The sequence below is a fragment of the Ovis aries genome, chromosome X (assembly GCF_016772045.2).
Source record: "Ovis aries strain OAR_USU_Benz2616 breed Rambouillet chromosome X, ARS-UI_Ramb_v3.0, whole genome shotgun sequence".
Classification (NCBI taxonomy): Eukaryota; Metazoa; Chordata; class Mammalia; order Artiodactyla; family Bovidae; genus Ovis; species Ovis aries.
In genome coordinates this window covers 116,528,379-116,546,525 of record NC_056080.1, presented here as the reverse complement: position 1 = coordinate 116,546,525, position 18,147 = coordinate 116,528,379, and the positions used below count along the sequence as shown (strand labels likewise).

The 18,147-nt window shown below is 39.3% G+C and overlaps 2 protein-coding genes across 16 annotated transcripts in view; one reads left to right on the top strand and one right to left on the bottom strand.

The window, feature by feature from the left end:
- KLHL13 (kelch like family member 13) overlaps positions 1 to 8,918 on the bottom strand; it is a 447,719-nt gene extending 438,801 nt beyond the window's left edge. For 5 of the 15 annotated variants that reach the window (XM_060407365.1, XM_060407348.1, XM_060407356.1 and 2 more), the window contains exons 1-2: positions 7,746 to 7,809; positions 6,041 to 6,176 (exon numbers count right to left, since the gene is read on the bottom strand). The gene's annotated coding sequence lies outside the window, so the exon portion shown is untranslated. Of the gene's footprint in view, positions 1 to 1,282; positions 6,177 to 7,741; positions 7,810 to 8,762 lie in introns of those variants that run through there. The other 10 variants (XM_060407350.1, XM_060407352.1, XM_060407363.1 and 7 more) reach the window with 5 other exon arrangements.
- Positions 8,009 to 18,147, top strand: part of WDR44 (WD repeat domain 44) — an 88,670-nt gene continuing 78,531 nt past the window's right edge. The window contains exon 1 of the mRNA XM_004022399.6: positions 8,009 to 8,470. Coding sequence (XP_004022448.1) covers positions 8,394 to 8,470 — 77 coding nt within the window. The 5' untranslated portion in view covers positions 8,009 to 8,393. The remainder of the gene's footprint in view (positions 8,471 to 18,147) is intronic.

Sequence of the window (18,147 nt, the reverse complement as noted above, 5' to 3'; positions counted from 1 at the left end):
AAAAAAAGAGAAAAGTTTGCATTTTGATGCAGAATACTAGGAAAAGCATACATTTGAGGGCCAGGTACATCTAAGTTCAAATTCTGATCCTGCTACCGTGCTTCAGGTTGCTTCCTATAAAAAAAATTTTTTTTAAACAACACAGTGGGGAAAGGTTAGAGAATTGAATCACTGAGATAACATGTAAAATGCCAGCCAGATCACTGGCACAGAATAAATGATTATTTCCTTTTCATCCCCCATCCCTCTACTTGCATCATGACTTTCAGACTTTTGTCCAAGACTGAGGTCAGCTCCATGATTAGTTTTTAAACAAATTTCCTACTTTTGACAAAATGGCCATTTTAGTTATAAAACTTTATTAAACTTTTGAAAACCTAAAATTATGTCCACTATTTCTCAACTTAAAGAAGTATATGGACAGGCTGGGTATAAAGATTGAAGAGATATTGACCAACCAGAACGGCCAGCCAACGTGACCCAGGTGGACAGGATGACTGAAGTATAAAAAAAGATCTGGCAAAAGATTTCAAGCCCATAACTTAGCGCTAACCCGGGAATATTGGAAGATTGTGGTCAAGGCAGGCTGGAGAAGGCTGGTAACCAGTTTAGGCTTCAAAGATGAGGAATATAGGCAAAAGCCATAAATGAAAAGCTAGGGATTTAATTATTCAGGGACTGAGCAATGACCACTAGAAGCTCAATTCCCAGATCATCTGGGTTACATGTGTCAGAGTTCAAGTTTAGGTGACAGAGATGAAAAGCTCATCACAGAAGGACTAAACTATACCACTGTTAACCTACTAATAATACAATGCCTAGCACATAGTAAGCCCTCTGTTGAGTGAATGAATGATCAAGCAACCACAGTAAAGCCAGATAAAAATACTGGAAGGTCAGTAGTAAGATTAACATTGAAAGTAAGGTTAAATTCTAAAGGCAAGCAGGTTCACTCAGCGGTTAAAGACCACAGAAGAAAGGGAACCAGACAGTCCCTAACATCACATGGGCAGCAAGATTGCTGAGGTTCTAGAGAATATTTACAAACGGGGTTGAATTTTAGGTGTACTGTGTGTGTGAGTGTACGTGAAGCAAGATACTTCTTTCATATTTTAAATTCATGTTATAGCTTTTTCTTTTTTCTGAACTCACTGTTTTTTCTTCTGTTACATCACACCATAATGTTCATTTCCAGGGTGACATTTATTCCCCAGTGCATTCAAGGACTTCAGAGAGCAAACAGCACCTGCTGATGTGTTACACTTGTTTTTCCAGGACCTACCTAGATTCGTGGTTCTCAACTGGCAGAGGGAAGATAAGGATATTTATCCCTGGAGTAGTTTTCTACTGTTTCATAACAAATTACCACAAACTGAATGGCCTAAAAAAAAGACATATTTGTTAGCTCATAGTTCTGTAAATCAGAAGTCTGGGTACAGTGTGGCTGGGCTCTCTGCTCAGGTTCAAGTGTGGCTGAAATCAAGGTGTCAGCTAGGCTGCTTTCTCATATGGAGTTTGGGGTCCTCTTCCCACCCCATTCAGGTTATCAGCAGAATTCATACCCCTGCAGCCAGAGGACTGAGGTCCCCATTTCCTTACTATCAGCAGGGAGCTACTCTTGATTCCTAGAGGCCACATTTCACATGTCTTGGACCCCAACGGCAGCACACAGTATCGATGTTTGCTTTCTTTTTTTTTCCTAGATGTTTGCTTTCTCCCAAGCCTGCCAGAGAGTATTTCTCTGACTTCCTTTTCCCACTAGTTAGAGAAAACTCTGCTTTTAAGGGGCTCATGTGATTAGGTCAGATTCACAAGTATCAGCCCTGTATCTTAAAGTCAACTGATTTGGAACTTTAATTACATCTGCACAATCCCATCACAACAGCAGATGGATTAGCACTGAATTAAATAACTGGGAGAAGACATGTGTATAGATGGAACGAGGCAGTCTTGGAGGTCTAGCTTAAAATTCTGCCTACCATAAACCCCAATGTTGGGATGTTCCTATTTAGATAAATACCATAAAAATGGGAAAAAAAGAAATATCATCCAGTTGCTTTAATTTTTGTAGCAATATTACTATTTCAGACAGTTCTCTCATTAACATGGCTCATTTGCTATAAGATAGTAAACTCGATTAAACTGTATATGCACACACACACACATGCGCACATTAGCCTGACTGATATTTCTATGTAAATATTTGCCACCAGATTGTTTTACCAATTAAAAATACATATGTATGTATGAATGTATATATTCTTTTTCTTCCATGAAAGAAAAATAAAAGATCTCTTCCTCAGATTTTGACCTGCAGTGAATTTTTGAAGCATAAAGTTCATATGTCTTAGTTTCTCTTTCTTTAGATTAGGTCATATATTACTAATTACTGTTTTGAAAAACAAAATTATTCTTAGCCCATATTATTTAGAAGTGAATCTCTAACATTATACTTTGCTTCTAGAAGCTCCACATCAGTGCATCATTTCACAGTTGCTTCAGAAATTATCATTACCATTCTCTTTGTTTGTCAGGCCTGCAGTGTAGAAAACATGATTTTTACCAGTAGAATAATTACACTCCAAGATTTTCTTTGTATTTTTTCCAAGTTCATTTTCTTAGTGGCACTTATTAAACTGTTCCAGAAGCTAAGTGTGACACATGTAATACCTTATATTGGAAATGAATCTCAGATTTTCATGTGTAAGTCTACCTTGGTTATATATTGGTTATATATTTTCTTTTAATATTTCCCCTCATTTACACAGTAACACATATTCATTGTAGAAAACTGAGTCATTTTATAAAGGTACAAATAACCATAAATTTCATTTTAATCAACAACCAAAGACAATCACCATTAATCATTTGGGAACACTCTTCCAGAACTCTCTTCACTTATATACACATATAGATACATAGATAAATAATTTTTGTAAATGGAATTATTCTTCATGCAATTATTTCATAACACCCGTTTTCATTTAACACATTATCAGTTCCTGTCATGTCAATGAATATAGAGACTTACTTCTTAACAACTGGCGGTTACCACATTATTCTTGTCTGCTAGTAACCCTTTCTTGGAAAAAACATCCATTGCATACTCCATGTGGTCCTAGTAAGAAAGATGATCAGAGTAGTCTCTCCCTACATGGTGTATGGCAGGGAATCAGTTGACCCATGCCTGAAAACTCAGAGTCTCTATTCCCTTAGCTACAGGGGTTTCCAAAGAGCAATCAACATAGACCCTGAGATTTAATATATCAACACTAGGAGAGAGAGAGTCTTACTTCCTTTAGGATTGAGGATTATTAAGACAGTATAAACCAATTGCCTACAGTCATCTTTGCTGACAACAAAAAGGAATCTGTCTGTGATAGGAAAATTGAAGTCTAAGCACAAAAGAGGCAGAGATAAGCAAAGATGAAAGAGAAAGTTTTGAGATATCTTAGACCCTGGATCCCACTATGCCTGAAGCTACTTCATCTGGACTACAGTCAGTGTTGTTATAATACAACACAGGCTTTCCCCAAAATTACTGGACTATGCAAAGTTGTTTCAGGAAAAATCACAGGGCTTATGGGAGAAATGGGACTAGTTGTACAAGATTTAAGAACTTTGTCATGGACACATATTCAAAAAAGGTATGAACTTAATGAAAATGATAGCACAGTTTTACACACTAACTGGTTACGAAATACAAAAATACAACAATAAACATGGTGGTTTAGTTTGAAAAAGACCTGAAGCTTGCTTGTGGAAATGGTTATCAGAAGGGTTGCAAGTTATGAGTTACTGTGAGGTGACAGATGGACAGTTATCTGAAATCAGGTGGAAAGCTGCAACACTAGATGTGGATGGGTATGACTCAAAACATACAAAGAAGTGAGGCAACTGAAAACATACAAAGAAGTGAGGCAACTGAAAACATACAAAGAAGTGAGGCAACTGAAAACATACAAAGTGAGGCAACTGAAAACATACAAAGAAGTGAGGCAACTGGTAGGTATCTGAGGTCTATGTGCATTTTGTGTACTCCTCTGCAACTTGATTCATCTGGGTTTAGTTTTTTGTTTTCACCTAATGTTTCTGGCTGACAAAACTGCACATAAAATGCAAAATTCATCTTACACTTAAATTGTTCTCTAATACATTAGTCACAAAGGAACAGACAAGTGTTAGAGCAGTCTGTACTTGACTATGTAAGTGAATAAATTCCCTTTTTTGGTTTAACATAATTCCAGTTAGCTTTCTTCCAGGGTCCTGAATAGTAATAGATGGCTAAAAAATATTTCATTACACATCAGTAACACATTTTAAGTTCCAGGCTGGCTTCTCTGTGTCTCTTGACACATTTCTAGACTCTTTCTCTACTTTCAGTTCTTGTGTGCTCAGAGATTGAAAATTCATTTTAATATTAACATAAACCATCATTAAGAAGGTGAAGTGGTGACTTCCTTGGTGGTCCAGTGGCATTAAGACTTCACCTGCCAATGCAGGGGGTGTAGGTTCAATACCTGTTTGGGGAGCTAAGATTCCACATGCTTCACAGTCAAAAAACATAAAACCAGTCCAGGTTCGATGCATGATACTGGATGCTTGGGGCTGGTGTACTGAGACAACCCAGAGGGATGGTACGGAAGGGAGGAGGGAAGGGGGTTCAGGATGGGGAACACGTGTATACCTGTGGCGGATTCATGTTGATGTATGGCAAAACCAATACAATATTGTAAACTAATTAACCTCCAATTAAAATAAATAAATTTATATTTTAAAAAAACATAAAACAGAAGCAATATTGTAACAAATTCAATAAAGATATTTTAAAAAGAAGGTAGAATGGACCTGAAAAAGGCATAAAAATTCAAAATCAAAAGATTTTTTAAATTTTACTATTATAATCTGTAACACAACTGACTTTTCAAACAAATGATTGAAAGTTGATGATTACAGAATTTAATCTTGGCCCTGACAAGTTTTGGCCATTTTCAGAATGATTTTTCCCATGGATTCTGCTACTTTAAAATCCATAAAAACTCTCATGGTGATTGCAATATTAAATCTTGTCATGTAAATACTATAGCTCAAATCACCTAACCTTGTACATAAAAAAGTTTTTCCCTGGGTTATCACTTTAGCTCTTGTTTATGCAAAGGCCTACATGCATTACAGTTTTATCACTGATGTTCTAGGTGATTACTCTTGGAGATGGAGCAAAATTGGCCCCAAAGATACTGCCATTTTGTATTCTTGACAAGAGAAGACAGCCAGTATTCCATACCACAGACAAGTTCTTTCATACCCTGGCTGCGAGTTTAGCATTTGAAATCCCTAAGCAGGGTTTATGCTATGCAGATAAGGAGGCATAAAAAGTTTCCTTAAACCCATCAGCCTTAGATCTGTGTAGTTTTTATAGTCATCGGAAATGAGCCACTCAACTCTGCTCTAAAAGCAGACATAAACAATATATAAACAAGTACGGCTGGTTATGCTCCAATAAAACCTTCATTACAAAAACAGACAGCAGGACAGATTTGTCCAGAGTTCTGGTACCGCAATCTGCCAAAGCCTGCTTTGGACCAATAGTTTTCACTTTTTTTTTTTTTTTTTAATGGAGCCTTGCAGCAGTCTCTTGAGAGTCAAGGAAGGCCAAGCAGGCAGGAACCTGAATTATCCCTGCTTCAACTATAATAGTTTTTATTTTTATGATATGTGGACCCTTGTATGAAATCAGGTTTGATTAAAGAGTTTCATTTCTAATACGGAGAAAACCTTTAAAACCACAGCCTTGGACTAAGCCTAAAATCTGCTGCCTTAAAACTCAAGAACAGGTGTTTAAGGCAAAACAAATATACCTTTTGATATCTTTAAAAAGTGATCATAGGTGGTACACATGTGTTTTGATGTTTCCAGAAATTCACTTTCTCATAAAATTGATAAAAGCATTTAAATAGATAACTTGAACAGCTCTAAAAATGTTATTGGATTATCATTCCTATTTCATTTCAGCTTTCTCTAAACATAATGTTTAAGGTACCTTAAAAGGTCCAAGAGAGGTGGTATGAAATAATGAAAAAAACACCAACTTAGGAGACTGTATTTTCCTCCACTGCTAGATTGTGAGCTCCCGGGAAACAGGAAGTAAATTGTCGTCTTTGAATTATGCTCAGCACCTAGAACAGAACATGACAGTAAGTTTTAATTTTTAAGGCAAATGTAAATTCACTATTACATAGCTAGGAAGAAAATAAATTCAGGTAGTTTATTTATTTATATCTTTCCATAATCCATAAGGGAAAAAAGCATATCTTTCCTGATTATATGCTAAGGTGCTTCAGTCATGTCCAACTCTGTGCAGCCCTATGGACTGTAGCCCACCAGGCTTCTCTGTCCATGGGATTCTCCAGGCAAGAATACTGGAGTGGGTTGCTATGCCCTCTTCCAAGGGATCTTCCTGACTCAGGGATTGAACCCTGGGTCTCCTGCATTGGCAGGCGGGTTCTTTACCATCAGCACTACCTGGGAAGCCCCTTATAGTGAGCAACAAAATAAAAAGATTGTACTTTGAGATATATTTTTAAACCTAGAAAATTAGCATGTTTAAAACACATAAAAGCTAATAATTGGGTCCACAAATCCCTTCTGTGCACTTCTTAATTACAAAAAGCTCTGGAAGCCAAACATTTTTGTTTTGTATTTTTAGTGACTTATTTGACAGTCAACTTAGTCTAACCTAAACTTATCTGACAGTAGTAGCTGACCTGAACTGAAGGTGGCTACTTACTAGTGTTTATCTACCGCTTATGAATAATCATAAGGTTTGCTGCAAGAAATACTACCCTATTTGATTATGCAGCATTTGCCCTCAACTCCCTAGGGTGTTAAAGAATACATAGTATATGGCATTCGGTTTTACACAAACTCGCCAGACAACCCCAGGTCTTTTCCTGGTAGCTTTCCACGTAGGAATCTAGAATCCCATTCCAGCCTCTCTGAGGCCATGACCCCGGTCCCAGTTGCTTTTCTGCCGCCATCTTGAGCAACAATTGTGCAAACAGCTCCGAGTGCCTTCCTGTCATGGCAGTTGGAAAAATAAATGTTTCCCGATTATATATAAAGTCAGCCTTATCACTTTGATGGTCAATGATGCGTTAACAAAGAACATCTTAGTCTTTTATAAGCACCTTTCTATTTTCATCACTGGACACGGCAGTTGAGGATCAGAATTAAGTTACAAACTCTTATCCTTGCAACGGAATCTGCTCAATATATTTACCATTTGACTGATGCACATATTGACCAGTATGTAAGAATTTCTCTCCCGTTAAGTGTGGGCAACAATAGTTATCTGTAAAGAGAAAGTAACCGGAGGCCCTACAGTGGCTCGGCTCCAGCAACAAATCCATCATTACTCCATCGAACTGGCACACTCCCCACTATCTCTCCTGGACCCCACCCTCTGGCCAGCAGGATCCTATCTAGAGATCTCAATTAGAGATCTTGTACTAAATAGCACAGGTTATGCCCCATAACGCTAGAGGAGGTGGACCCGCCTACTCCCTAGGGTTTGGGAATCTGGGCTTGGATAAATTAAATCGACGAAAATTTAAACCACAATGCCAACTTATCCCGACACCATTTCCTCATAAGAAAAACAGCAAACTCCAAATCACCCCTCTAAAAATGCCTCTGTTTAGAATTGCAGAGTTAGAGAATGGGACACTCTGCCGGACCCCACCTACATCAGGCGCGCTCCCACAAAGTCGGGGGACCGCGTCGCTCAGGCGTAGGCTCTAGACTCCTCCCCTCAGAACACTCATCCCCACCCTTCCCCACTACTTCCGGCCCTCACCGAACGCCCTCAACGGCGCTTGCGCCGTTTTGATAGGCTTCTAGAGTACAAAAAATCTGAGCTCTGCCTCTCAGGAACCGCCCCCGCCTCCTCTTCGCCCCACCCACGCCCCACCGGCCCCTCCCGAAATCTCGCGAGGGTAGGTGCGCGTCCGTGTTTTTCGGGCAACTGGCTCTCCCAGCAGCTGTAATTGCTGCTGCGGGAGATATTGGAGCTGCTGTCGTCCGCGCGCCCGCCCTCCCCCACTGAGGAGAGCCACCGCCTCTTTCGCTCTCTTCGCACACCTATCGCCGGGAGCGGCGGCAGCAACAGTCCACCGCCGCCTCCTCAGACGGCCGCTCTGCCGGTTATTGCCTCAGTCCGGCACTTGCCGGCAGCCCCCTGTCCAGCTCCTCTCTTCAGATCGTCTGCTCCCTCCTCATCCTCCCCGGGACCCACCTCCCCACGGTTCGCCGGTGTGGAGGACGACGAGGAGGAGACGAGAGTCACCCTCCCTCCAGGCGGCGCCGGCCCCCTCACCCGCGGGTGTGTCCTATAAATGGCGTCGGAAAGCGACACGGAGGAATTCTTTGATGCCCCTGAAGATGTGCACCTTGAGGGCGGCGACCCTACCGGGTAAGTAGCCCTGGCCCAGAAGCCAGGCGTCCCCGTCTCCTGGCTTCCCCTGTGCCTTCCCCCCTACACCCCTTCCAGGTCCCGTCGCCGCAGCCCCTCCGTCTCCCTCGGCTACTTCAGAGTGAGTTCCGGGGAGGGCAATCGCCCACCTCGGGCAAACCCCGCTCTTGGCCCTGGTAAACGGCCCCCGGGCTTCTCTCGGAGCCGCTTTCTCTTGTCCAGCTTTCTGCGAGGTGGGACAGTTTACGAGCTCGAGAACCAGAGATGTGTATTTGAGGGTTTCAGAGCTTACCTTGAAACATCCGTTTTGGCCTTGGGGGCCATAGATTAAAGGAGCGGTAACAGGAATTGCAGTGACGGGTTTTTTTCCTTCTTTTGCCGCTAACTTACCTATCCGATTCAGAGGTGTCTCTACTTCTCCCTATTTGCTGTCCTCTTTTGGTTGCACAAAAAGAAAAGGAGCGGAGCGAGGGGAGGGGGAAGACTGGGTGTTTACTTAGGAAAGTCCTCTAGCTGATGTACTCGAGATCCACGGTGTTTTATCAAAATAACATCTTGCCATGAGGCAGAGGAAATCGAAGACGAGGTCCTTTACAATTAGCGAGACTGCGGTCTTAAAAGAGTTGCCGTACAGAAATGTGTACAACCGACTACAGTGATACAAACAAGTGCTGAGTAATCTGTGGTTGGAAGGAGAGCCACAGCTTTGTGCTCTTTATCTAATTCTGCAAAATGTTTTAGTGGTGATTAATAGGGAGATTCTGAGTAGGAACTACAGTAGTTGGAATGCTTCGCTTGCCTGGGACTTCTACTGACCCACTCCCGACTCTTCCGAGTTGGAATAATGTTTAAAGCGAGTTCACCGAACTCCTCTACTGGTCTTGTGTGGCACTAGAGGCAGTGAAATACATTTTCGTGCTATAGGAACTTGAAAATGGGTAAAATTTGTCATGTTACTGTAAAAGTCACTAATATGGTTCCAAAAGTCAGCTGCCTTCAATTTGCAAGCTTACCCGTGGAAGAAATACCTTAATGCAAATTAATATTATCTGTACATTCTAGAAGTCGTTCTAAAACTGAATAGGTATTATATATAATATGTACCCCAAAAGTTACAGCGACAAAAGCAGAGAAAATGTATGTTGGTAGGTCGTTAATGAGTGTGTTTCCACCAACCTTCAAATCACTAGTATAGGATTTGAAGGTTGGCAATGGCCAATCTTGAGATGGCATTGAATCTCCTTTAACTTCACAAATTCACAGCTAGATGGTAGAGGATAGAAAATTCACTTGGATTTCCAAGTATATAGGAGTCCTGTGAAATTAAATTTTGTCTTCCTGGTATTCCCCTTAAAGTAATCATATGATTTAATAAATTTAGAGCTGTATGAGTATTGTTTCTTTTCAATGAATGTAGCATTTAATTTTGACGAACAGCTACATCAGGACCTGTGTAAACTGCCTAGTAGTCCAGTACCTGGCAGAAAGATCTCCAGTGTTCATTCCTTCTCCTTCCTTTCTTGTAATTAGCAAATTTAACTTCACAGGGTGCTTACTTTGGGAGGAAGTATGCACAACTTGGAGTTATTTAACTTATCTAAACTGAATGAGTCATTTTGATAGAATTGCTAGTCACTTCTTCCCTCCTGGGATAATAAACTTCTCAAGCACTATGATCCTTTGATATGCTAGGTAAAAAGTAAAAACATCTCTTAGGACCCAGCCTTCTGATTTTAACTCTAACCTGCCCAAATATTGAGGATGTTGAGCTCTATGGGCAAAACTACTGTCAGTCTATGAATTTCAAGGCTCCATCCTGCATTATTGAGGGGCTTTCGAAGGAAATTAAACTCTACCTGTGTAAATTTAATCAGGAGAATTTAATCTGAAAAGAACTAGCAGTACTGAGAGGACTGCACAAGGTTGGCATTATTAACATTCCCTCTGTCCTTTGTGACAGTTTTTGTTACTTGCATAAGGTACTGTGAGGAAACTTGGCTGGGTAACTAACAACCTAGAAATGAGCGAGAAATCTTGATTTGTGAAAACATATGGTATCATCAGATATCAGTTATTAGAAGTATCTTCTCTCCCTTGAGATACACTCGGAGATTTACACCGTATGCACTCTAAGAGGTTAACCAACCCGGTTTGGGCACTTTAAGAAATGTTCCTTGCATTGCATGTTCTAGACTACACAGAACATTTCACCAGATTGTAGTAAATTGAGTAGGCTGTTGAGAGTTATCTCATGTTTTGTTAATTAGCAGAATCCAGATAAACAATCCATTTCCTAAAACTGATTTCTTTCTTCTTTTCCCCTTCCAATGGTGTCTTCAGCTTTGTTATTCTACTCTTTGAAATCAAAGTTAATAAAGTTAAAAATCAGTCCAGTTTTTTATAGGATGACTTGATTTGAATGCAGCTACTTTTCCACAGTGGGAGATCAACTCCACTTGTCCAGCTTTGCAATGTACATCACAGTTACAATGCTTTATTTTGATTGATATTTTAGGTCAGATTTCCTTATTCTTTTCTCCATTTTAATGAGGAACCTTAGGCTCAAAGAGGTTAATAAATTAGCCTAGGGGACACAGCTTGTAAGTGACAGCTGGGATTTGAAACCAGTTCTTTGGACTCCTACTCCAGTATTTTTTTCTAGTACATCATAGCTGCCCCATACTGGGTGTGTGTGTGTGGGGTGTGTGTGTGGGGGGTGTGTGTGTGTGTGTGTGTGTGGTGTGTGTGTGTGTGTGTGTGTATTCAAGGTAATTTCCTCTAAGAGATACTTGAGTCAAATGCTTTAGGACCAACTTGCTAAGTTGAACTGGTGCATATATTTAAAACTAGTAGCCCAAACTTCAGTTCTCTTGACTAGAAATTCCCACTTTCTCTTTCAAGAATGTGTATTTTGTTTTGTCAGATAGGGCTGTTATAAGATCATAGCATGTTACAGCTGGAAGAGACATCTGGTTTAACTCCTTCATGTAAACTGTGAAAGCCAAAGCCCTGAGAAAGGAAAGTGACTTGTCCAAGGTGCCACAGCAAACTAATGGCAAAGTTAGGACTTAAATCCAGATCAGTTTCACTGTCTAGAATTATCTTCTGCTATCATGCTATCTTTTGATAAAGCAGGAAAGGGAGGAGAAAGTTTGATATAGTACAAAAAAGCCCTGGACTATGAGTCATTTCATTTCCTCATCTTTAATTTGAGGAGAGTTTAACAGACTTGATGGTATTTGGTACATGATTTAAGACCTGTAGATTTGAAATTCGATATTTACTGGGTAAGTTATATGTGAAATGAATGTTTGTGCTATTTTGTGTGGATTATGCATACACATACTAAAGGCTTGCACTGAGAACATGTTGTAAAAACAAGCGTGATGTTTTGAGCATTCTTTATTTTTTTATTGGAAGAAATGGTAAAATTTTTAGAGTAGGAAGGGATAGAAGATCGTTTGGCCCAGCTCTTCCATTTAACTGAAAGAGAAACTATGCTCAGAGAGGGGAAGTGACACATTGCTGATTAGTGGCAAACTCAGAACTAGAACTCAAGTCTCCTGATTCCTCATTTATACCATGATGCCTTGTCTGTAGAAGGAAGGAAAGTTTGGCAGTTATTCCTGCTGTAGGTTTCTGGCACATACTCTGTTAGCGGGACTCCTGAGATAGTCAACTACATCTAATATGATTCTGTTTCTTTCATGTCTTGCTGTCAGAGGACATGGAATATTCTAGGATCCTCACTTTTGCACACTAATTTTCTCCAAGTCTGGATGAAAAAACGGTGACAGAACAGAACAGCTAATATAAGAACAGGGATGTGGGGAGGGAGGAGGGAGGGGGGTTCAGGATTTGGAACATGTGTACACCCGTGGCGGATTCATGTTGATGTATGGCAAAACCAATACAGTATTGTAAAGTAAAATAAAGTAAAAAAAAAAAAAAAGAACAGGGATGGTCATTTGTTTTGTTAGTTTATTGTCAATTATGGTCTATTATTTTAGATTGGAGTAATAACCCAAATCTTGGATTTTTAAGTCATAAGAACTGAGATCAAACTGTCCCAAAGAGTTGTTTGGTCTAAAAAATAAAAAGTTGCCTAACTGCCTTTGTTGAAAACTCAGTTTTTCACTAGGACATCAGAAACATTTCTCTCTGAATTGAAAATTGATGCATTTCAATTAAAAATTATTTGCGTGATATGGGTTATTTAACAGCCCTATTAAAAATAAGCTGTTATTTAACAACCTTATTAAAAATGGCTATTCATGGCCTGGAAGCATAGATGAATTATATCTGATTGCTATTGGCCTTGTGGATTGATAGAAATATATTTACATATGCTTTTTTAATCACACCATGTAGCATCATGTAGAGGTGGGAGGGGACCTTTTGCATATTAATTAGTAATATGCTCTAAATTTAGTGGCCTCCAACTGTCAGTTTGGTAACTCATGGAAGTAGGACAGTCTGAAGCAGTGCTGCAGTTTGGGGACTCAATTTGAATCTGTACAAACTCTTAAAACTGAAAACTTTATTCTGTTCTTGGGGTAACCTACTTCAAAAAATAGGGTAGATAAAATTTGATCTTTAAAAATGTTAAAAACCTAGATAGTTGTAGGATGTTGATGGTTCAATGATGGTCCTACAGAACAAAAAGTAACTTCTAATTGTTGTTGTTTGAGACCTGCATAGCCTTCACAGTACATGACAGTCCTTGTGTTTTTTCAGTTCATTGTTTCGATTTTGACAAAGTCAGGTGAATTTGCCAGGCAAGCACCTTGAAGAGGCTGTTTGTTTCCTCCTCAAACTCTGCCTGCAATTCTGGTGATTACTTCCTGGGATACGTAGGTGGAGGCCAGGGTGGTGGTGATGGTGGTGGAGTAGGTGGTGAAGGTAGCCCCCGAAGCCGAGAGACAGGTTCTCAGACTGCTTACTGGGACATGGATAACTGAGATCAGATGAATCACAGTATTTAGTATTGTTTTAGATACACACCTATACAGTGAATTAAACAACTCTTTCTGTGAGAGATTAACAGTCTGTAAGAATTTAAAGTAATAAAAATTATAGGTACTTTATGATGCCCTACTGATATTTAACTTGAATTGCTAATTAACCTACATTTTTGTTTTCTACCCACAGCTAAGCTAATTTCTACAAACTTTCACAAGGTTTGTTCCACCCTTGCTGTCAGATATTATTCTGCTAACAAGCTAAACCTTTAATTGGGTGCTTTTCTTACTCTTCAGAGTGGAATCTTATCTGTTCTCTTATTTCAAACTGAGCAGCCTTTGTATTAGTCTGTCATCTCATGATTCAAAATTGTGGAAAGACTGCATAAGACATAATGTGGGCCTCGTACCTGATGGCAACCCCAATGTTTTTCCCCAGTCCTATACAAATTTATCTTGGTTACTGTAGCAACCAGCCTATCAGTTATTTTTCTAGCTCTTTTGCCTGCTCAGATACTAGGATTACCATATAATCAGGTTCTGCTAAAGCCCTCCAGATCTTAGCATTTTATTACCAGCTGCAGCTGTCTGACAGTTTCAGCTTGGCATTCCATTAGGGTCAATTGGTTTTAAGTTCACAAAACCTTTTTGTCCCCAAACATTTTAAACATACAGAATTTAACAGGAACATGTTTAGGCAATATTTCTCTCATGCTACTTTTATCAGTTCCATTGTTAGTCATTCTCTTGAAGATTGAATGCATTACATCACTGGCATTCAATGGCCATCCATTTGTCATATTAGCTAGAATAAATTTCAAGATCGAGTTACCATTTAACAAATATATACAAATATGATTTTAGACTTTATGTCATCACCAGCTAGCTGAAGTGACTTAAAAGTACCTTGATTCATCAACTCACAAATAAATAATCTGGCTTCTACCAAAAATTATTTCTGTCGATAGCAGAAAGGATGTTTGGACTTTTCATTCTAATTTTGGAAAACAGTTCAGCTGTTTAATAGGAAAGTTTATCTTTCTTTTGCAGCCTTTGATAAATGGGAAAAGAAACGTAAAGATTGAATAGTTGTACAGATCTTTATTATGTTCTATTTTTTTAAATCTCGTAAAAACCTCAGAATCCAAATAACTAAAATAGTTAAGTTACAAACATGTTTGTCTTGCTAAAACTAAGAATGTTGAAGAAATATTTAGAATATATAAAATGATAGTTCATATAGTAGTTTATATAATGTTTGTGTTAATGTTTCTTTTTGGTGCTCATGCTTGTTAATATTATATGGTGTAATAATAAATATATGCCTGATTAATCTTTCTAAATATTCCTAATTAATCTTTCAGTTTAACTGAGGTGGTTAATCTTTTAATACTTAAGCCAATTTTGGTGTGTGTTTCAATATATAACAATAACATAAGTAATGTGTTTTTAAAAATCAGAGTAGAATTTCTCTTAAGATATGTTGTGTACTTTTCAAGAAATATTTATCTTTCTGAATTAGAATATTATGTAGTAAGCTTCTGAGTTTGTGAAATGATTAAATTAAAATTTCCTGGCTTGAATTTTTATTTTTAAATCATTTGAATGGTTTAAGAGCATTTAAAATTAAAATAATTTAATCTTAAAGCATTTTAAGATTAGTTTATCCTATTCAAAACTGTAGTTACTAAATTCTGATGATGCCCCAAGGAGAACTTTATTTTAATTGCACAAATAGGCTACAGAGCAGAAAAGGTTTTACTTTATCCACAGGACCCTAATCCCTAAAATTTTTTAAATAAAGGGGGAAGGGAGGATAGGAATTTTTTTTAAAGACCTAGGATGAACCATACAAATTTTGGAAAGTACTGACAGAAAACTTTAATGTTTTCCAGTAGGCAGCCTGTACAGAGGAAGCCATACCTGTATAAAATGTACTTGACCACTACTAATTGTAATAGACTGTTCCAGTACAAACTCATTGAACTGTGAGCATTCTTATGAACCACAGGTCAAACTCTTTAGAGAACCAATAAATAGAATGTAGAGCTGTATTCAAACCATTTTCTCAGAAGCAGGCATCCTGGTTACTAAGTAGGCTCAAGAGAAGAGATAAAAGTGTTCTTTCTGGCATCACTCTTGAACTGGAAAGACTAGCCATGGATGAACTTAATATCCACAGTCCTCTTTTAAATTTGTTTCTGAACATCTTTATTAAATTGGGAGACAGAGGAAATTATTTTTCTAGTTACTCAGTTCAGTTCAGTCGCTCATTCGTGTCTGACTCTGCCTCCTTGTCCATCACCAACTCCCAGAGTTCACCCAAACTCATGTCCATCGAGTCGGTGATGCCATCCAGCCATCTCATCCTCTGTCATCCCCTTCTCCTCCTGTCCCCAATCCCTCCCAGCATCAGGGTCTTTTCCAATGAGTCAACTCTTCGCATCAGGTGGCCAAAGTATTGGACTTTCAGCTTTGGCATCAGTCCTTCCAAAGAACACCCAGGACTGAGCTCCTTTAGAACAGCATTCTTTGAAGTTGCTGGTTGGATCTCCTTGCAGTCCATGGGACTCTCAAGAGTCTTCTCCAACACCACAGTTCAAAAGCATCAATTCTTCGGTGCTCAGCCTTCTTCACAGTCCAACTCTCACATCCATACATGACCACAGGAAAAACCATAGCCTTGGCTAGATGGACCTTTGTTGGCAAAGTAATGTCTCTGCTTTTGAATATGCTATCTAGGTTGGTCATAACTTTTCTTCCAAGGAGTGAGCGTCTTTTAATTTCATGGCTGCAGTCACCATCTGCAGGGATTTTGGAGCCCCAAAAAATAAAGTCTGACACTGTTTCCACTATTTCCCCATCTATTTCCCATGAAGTGATGGGACCAGATGCCATGATCTTCATTTTCTGAATGTTGAGCTTTAAGCCAACTTTTTCACTCTCCTCTTTCACTTTCATCAAGAGGCTCTTTAGTTCCTCTTCACTTTCTGCCATAAGGGTGGTGTCATCTGCATATCTGAGGTTATTGATATTTCTCCTGGCAATCTTGATTCCACCTTGTGCTTCTTCCAGCCCAACGTTTCTCATGATGTACTCTGCATAGAAGTTAAATAAGCAGGGTGACAATATACAGCCTTGACGTACTCCTTTTCCTATTTGGAACCAGTCTGTTGTTAGGGTTCTAGTTATTAGCAGTACTATTAACAATTTGTGTGTGTGTGTTTTTTTTTAAATCACTCTTTTAAAATATGCTTATCTACCCGAATGACAGGTGGTTTGAACATTTCTTCTCAGCCCCAGTTCCACCCCATTCACCCCCAGCTTTCTCCTTCCTAGCTTACCTCAAGGTCATTAGTACAGAGATTCCCTGGTGTAATAACTTATTCTTCCTTAACAAGTGAGAAGAAACAGTGGTGGATGAAATATAATGAATGGGTGGGTCTTTGGGGATGAATAAGGGAAAGATTGGTTAAATTGGATATAGCAGATGCATTGGTAAGTGGGATTGGTTAGTGTCACCGGTAGAGTGGAGCACTGGATTAGTGGAAGATAGGTGAGCAGAAGGAATAGGTAGCTTGATAAAACTAGTACCTTTGTGAGTGAAAGTGAGTGGGTTTGTCAGTATTATGCAATTTTATCTTTATTGGATTGGCTTTAGAGATTAAAGCTAGGTACAGAGATCAGTCTTTTTTCCTTTACGTGGACTTTGCTATACCTATTTTATCCCAGGTCAAAGCTCCCGTTTGTTAACTTTTAACCTTTGCCATATTTTCCTGGGTGGAGAGATGTCTGCAGTTGATGTGTTGTTGTTCAGTCGCTCATTCGTGTCTGACTCTTCGTGACCCCATGGACTGCAGAATGCCAGGCTTCCCTGTCCTTCACGATCTCCCAGAGCTTGCTCAAACTCACGTCCATCAAGTCGGTGATGGCATCCAGCCATCTCATCCTTTATCATCCCCTTCTCTTCCTGCCCTCATTCTTTCCCAGCATCAGGGTCTTTTCCAATGAGGCAGCTCTTCGTATCTGGTGGCCAAAGTATTGGAGCTTCAGCATCAGTCCTTCCAATGAATATTCAGGACTGATTTCCTTTAGGATTGACTGGTTTGATCCTTGCAGTCCAAGGGACTCTCAAGAGTCTTCTCCAACACCACAGTTCAAAAGCATCACCTATCCTTGGTGGCAATAAGGATGCTCTGTGGTTTTCCACTTCCTTTCACAATTTCTTCTAGCAGTACTTTTGAACTTCCTGGTTTCTCTCAAATCTTCACTCCCACTTCCCATTCCTGTACATACTGGTTCCTATAAGAGTGGAGGGAAGAAATGGAGGGGACTGAGGCAAAGACGGTGGTTTAGATTTATAGGACCTTTGTAACTTGGGTACATTCTGTATTCAGTAAATATTGTGTTAACAGTGAAGCCTTGGGAAGTGTTGCCAGTTATCCTGCAATCATATCGATTTCTTGTTACCAACCTCCCCCCCCACCCAGGATTGAATGTATTCCCAATAAGAAAGAAGTATTATAGTCCTGCATGTTGTTAAACATGCAAGAATGGTAATGCCATGCTGTCAATTAATGTTGGACATTAATTTTCAAAGTATTTTATTTACATTATCTCTTCTGACTATCCTGCAGTTCTGTAAGATAGGACAGTTTTTGTGAGACAGGACAGTTATGCTAATTTTGCAAATAAACAGCTCAGGGTGAACAGGGA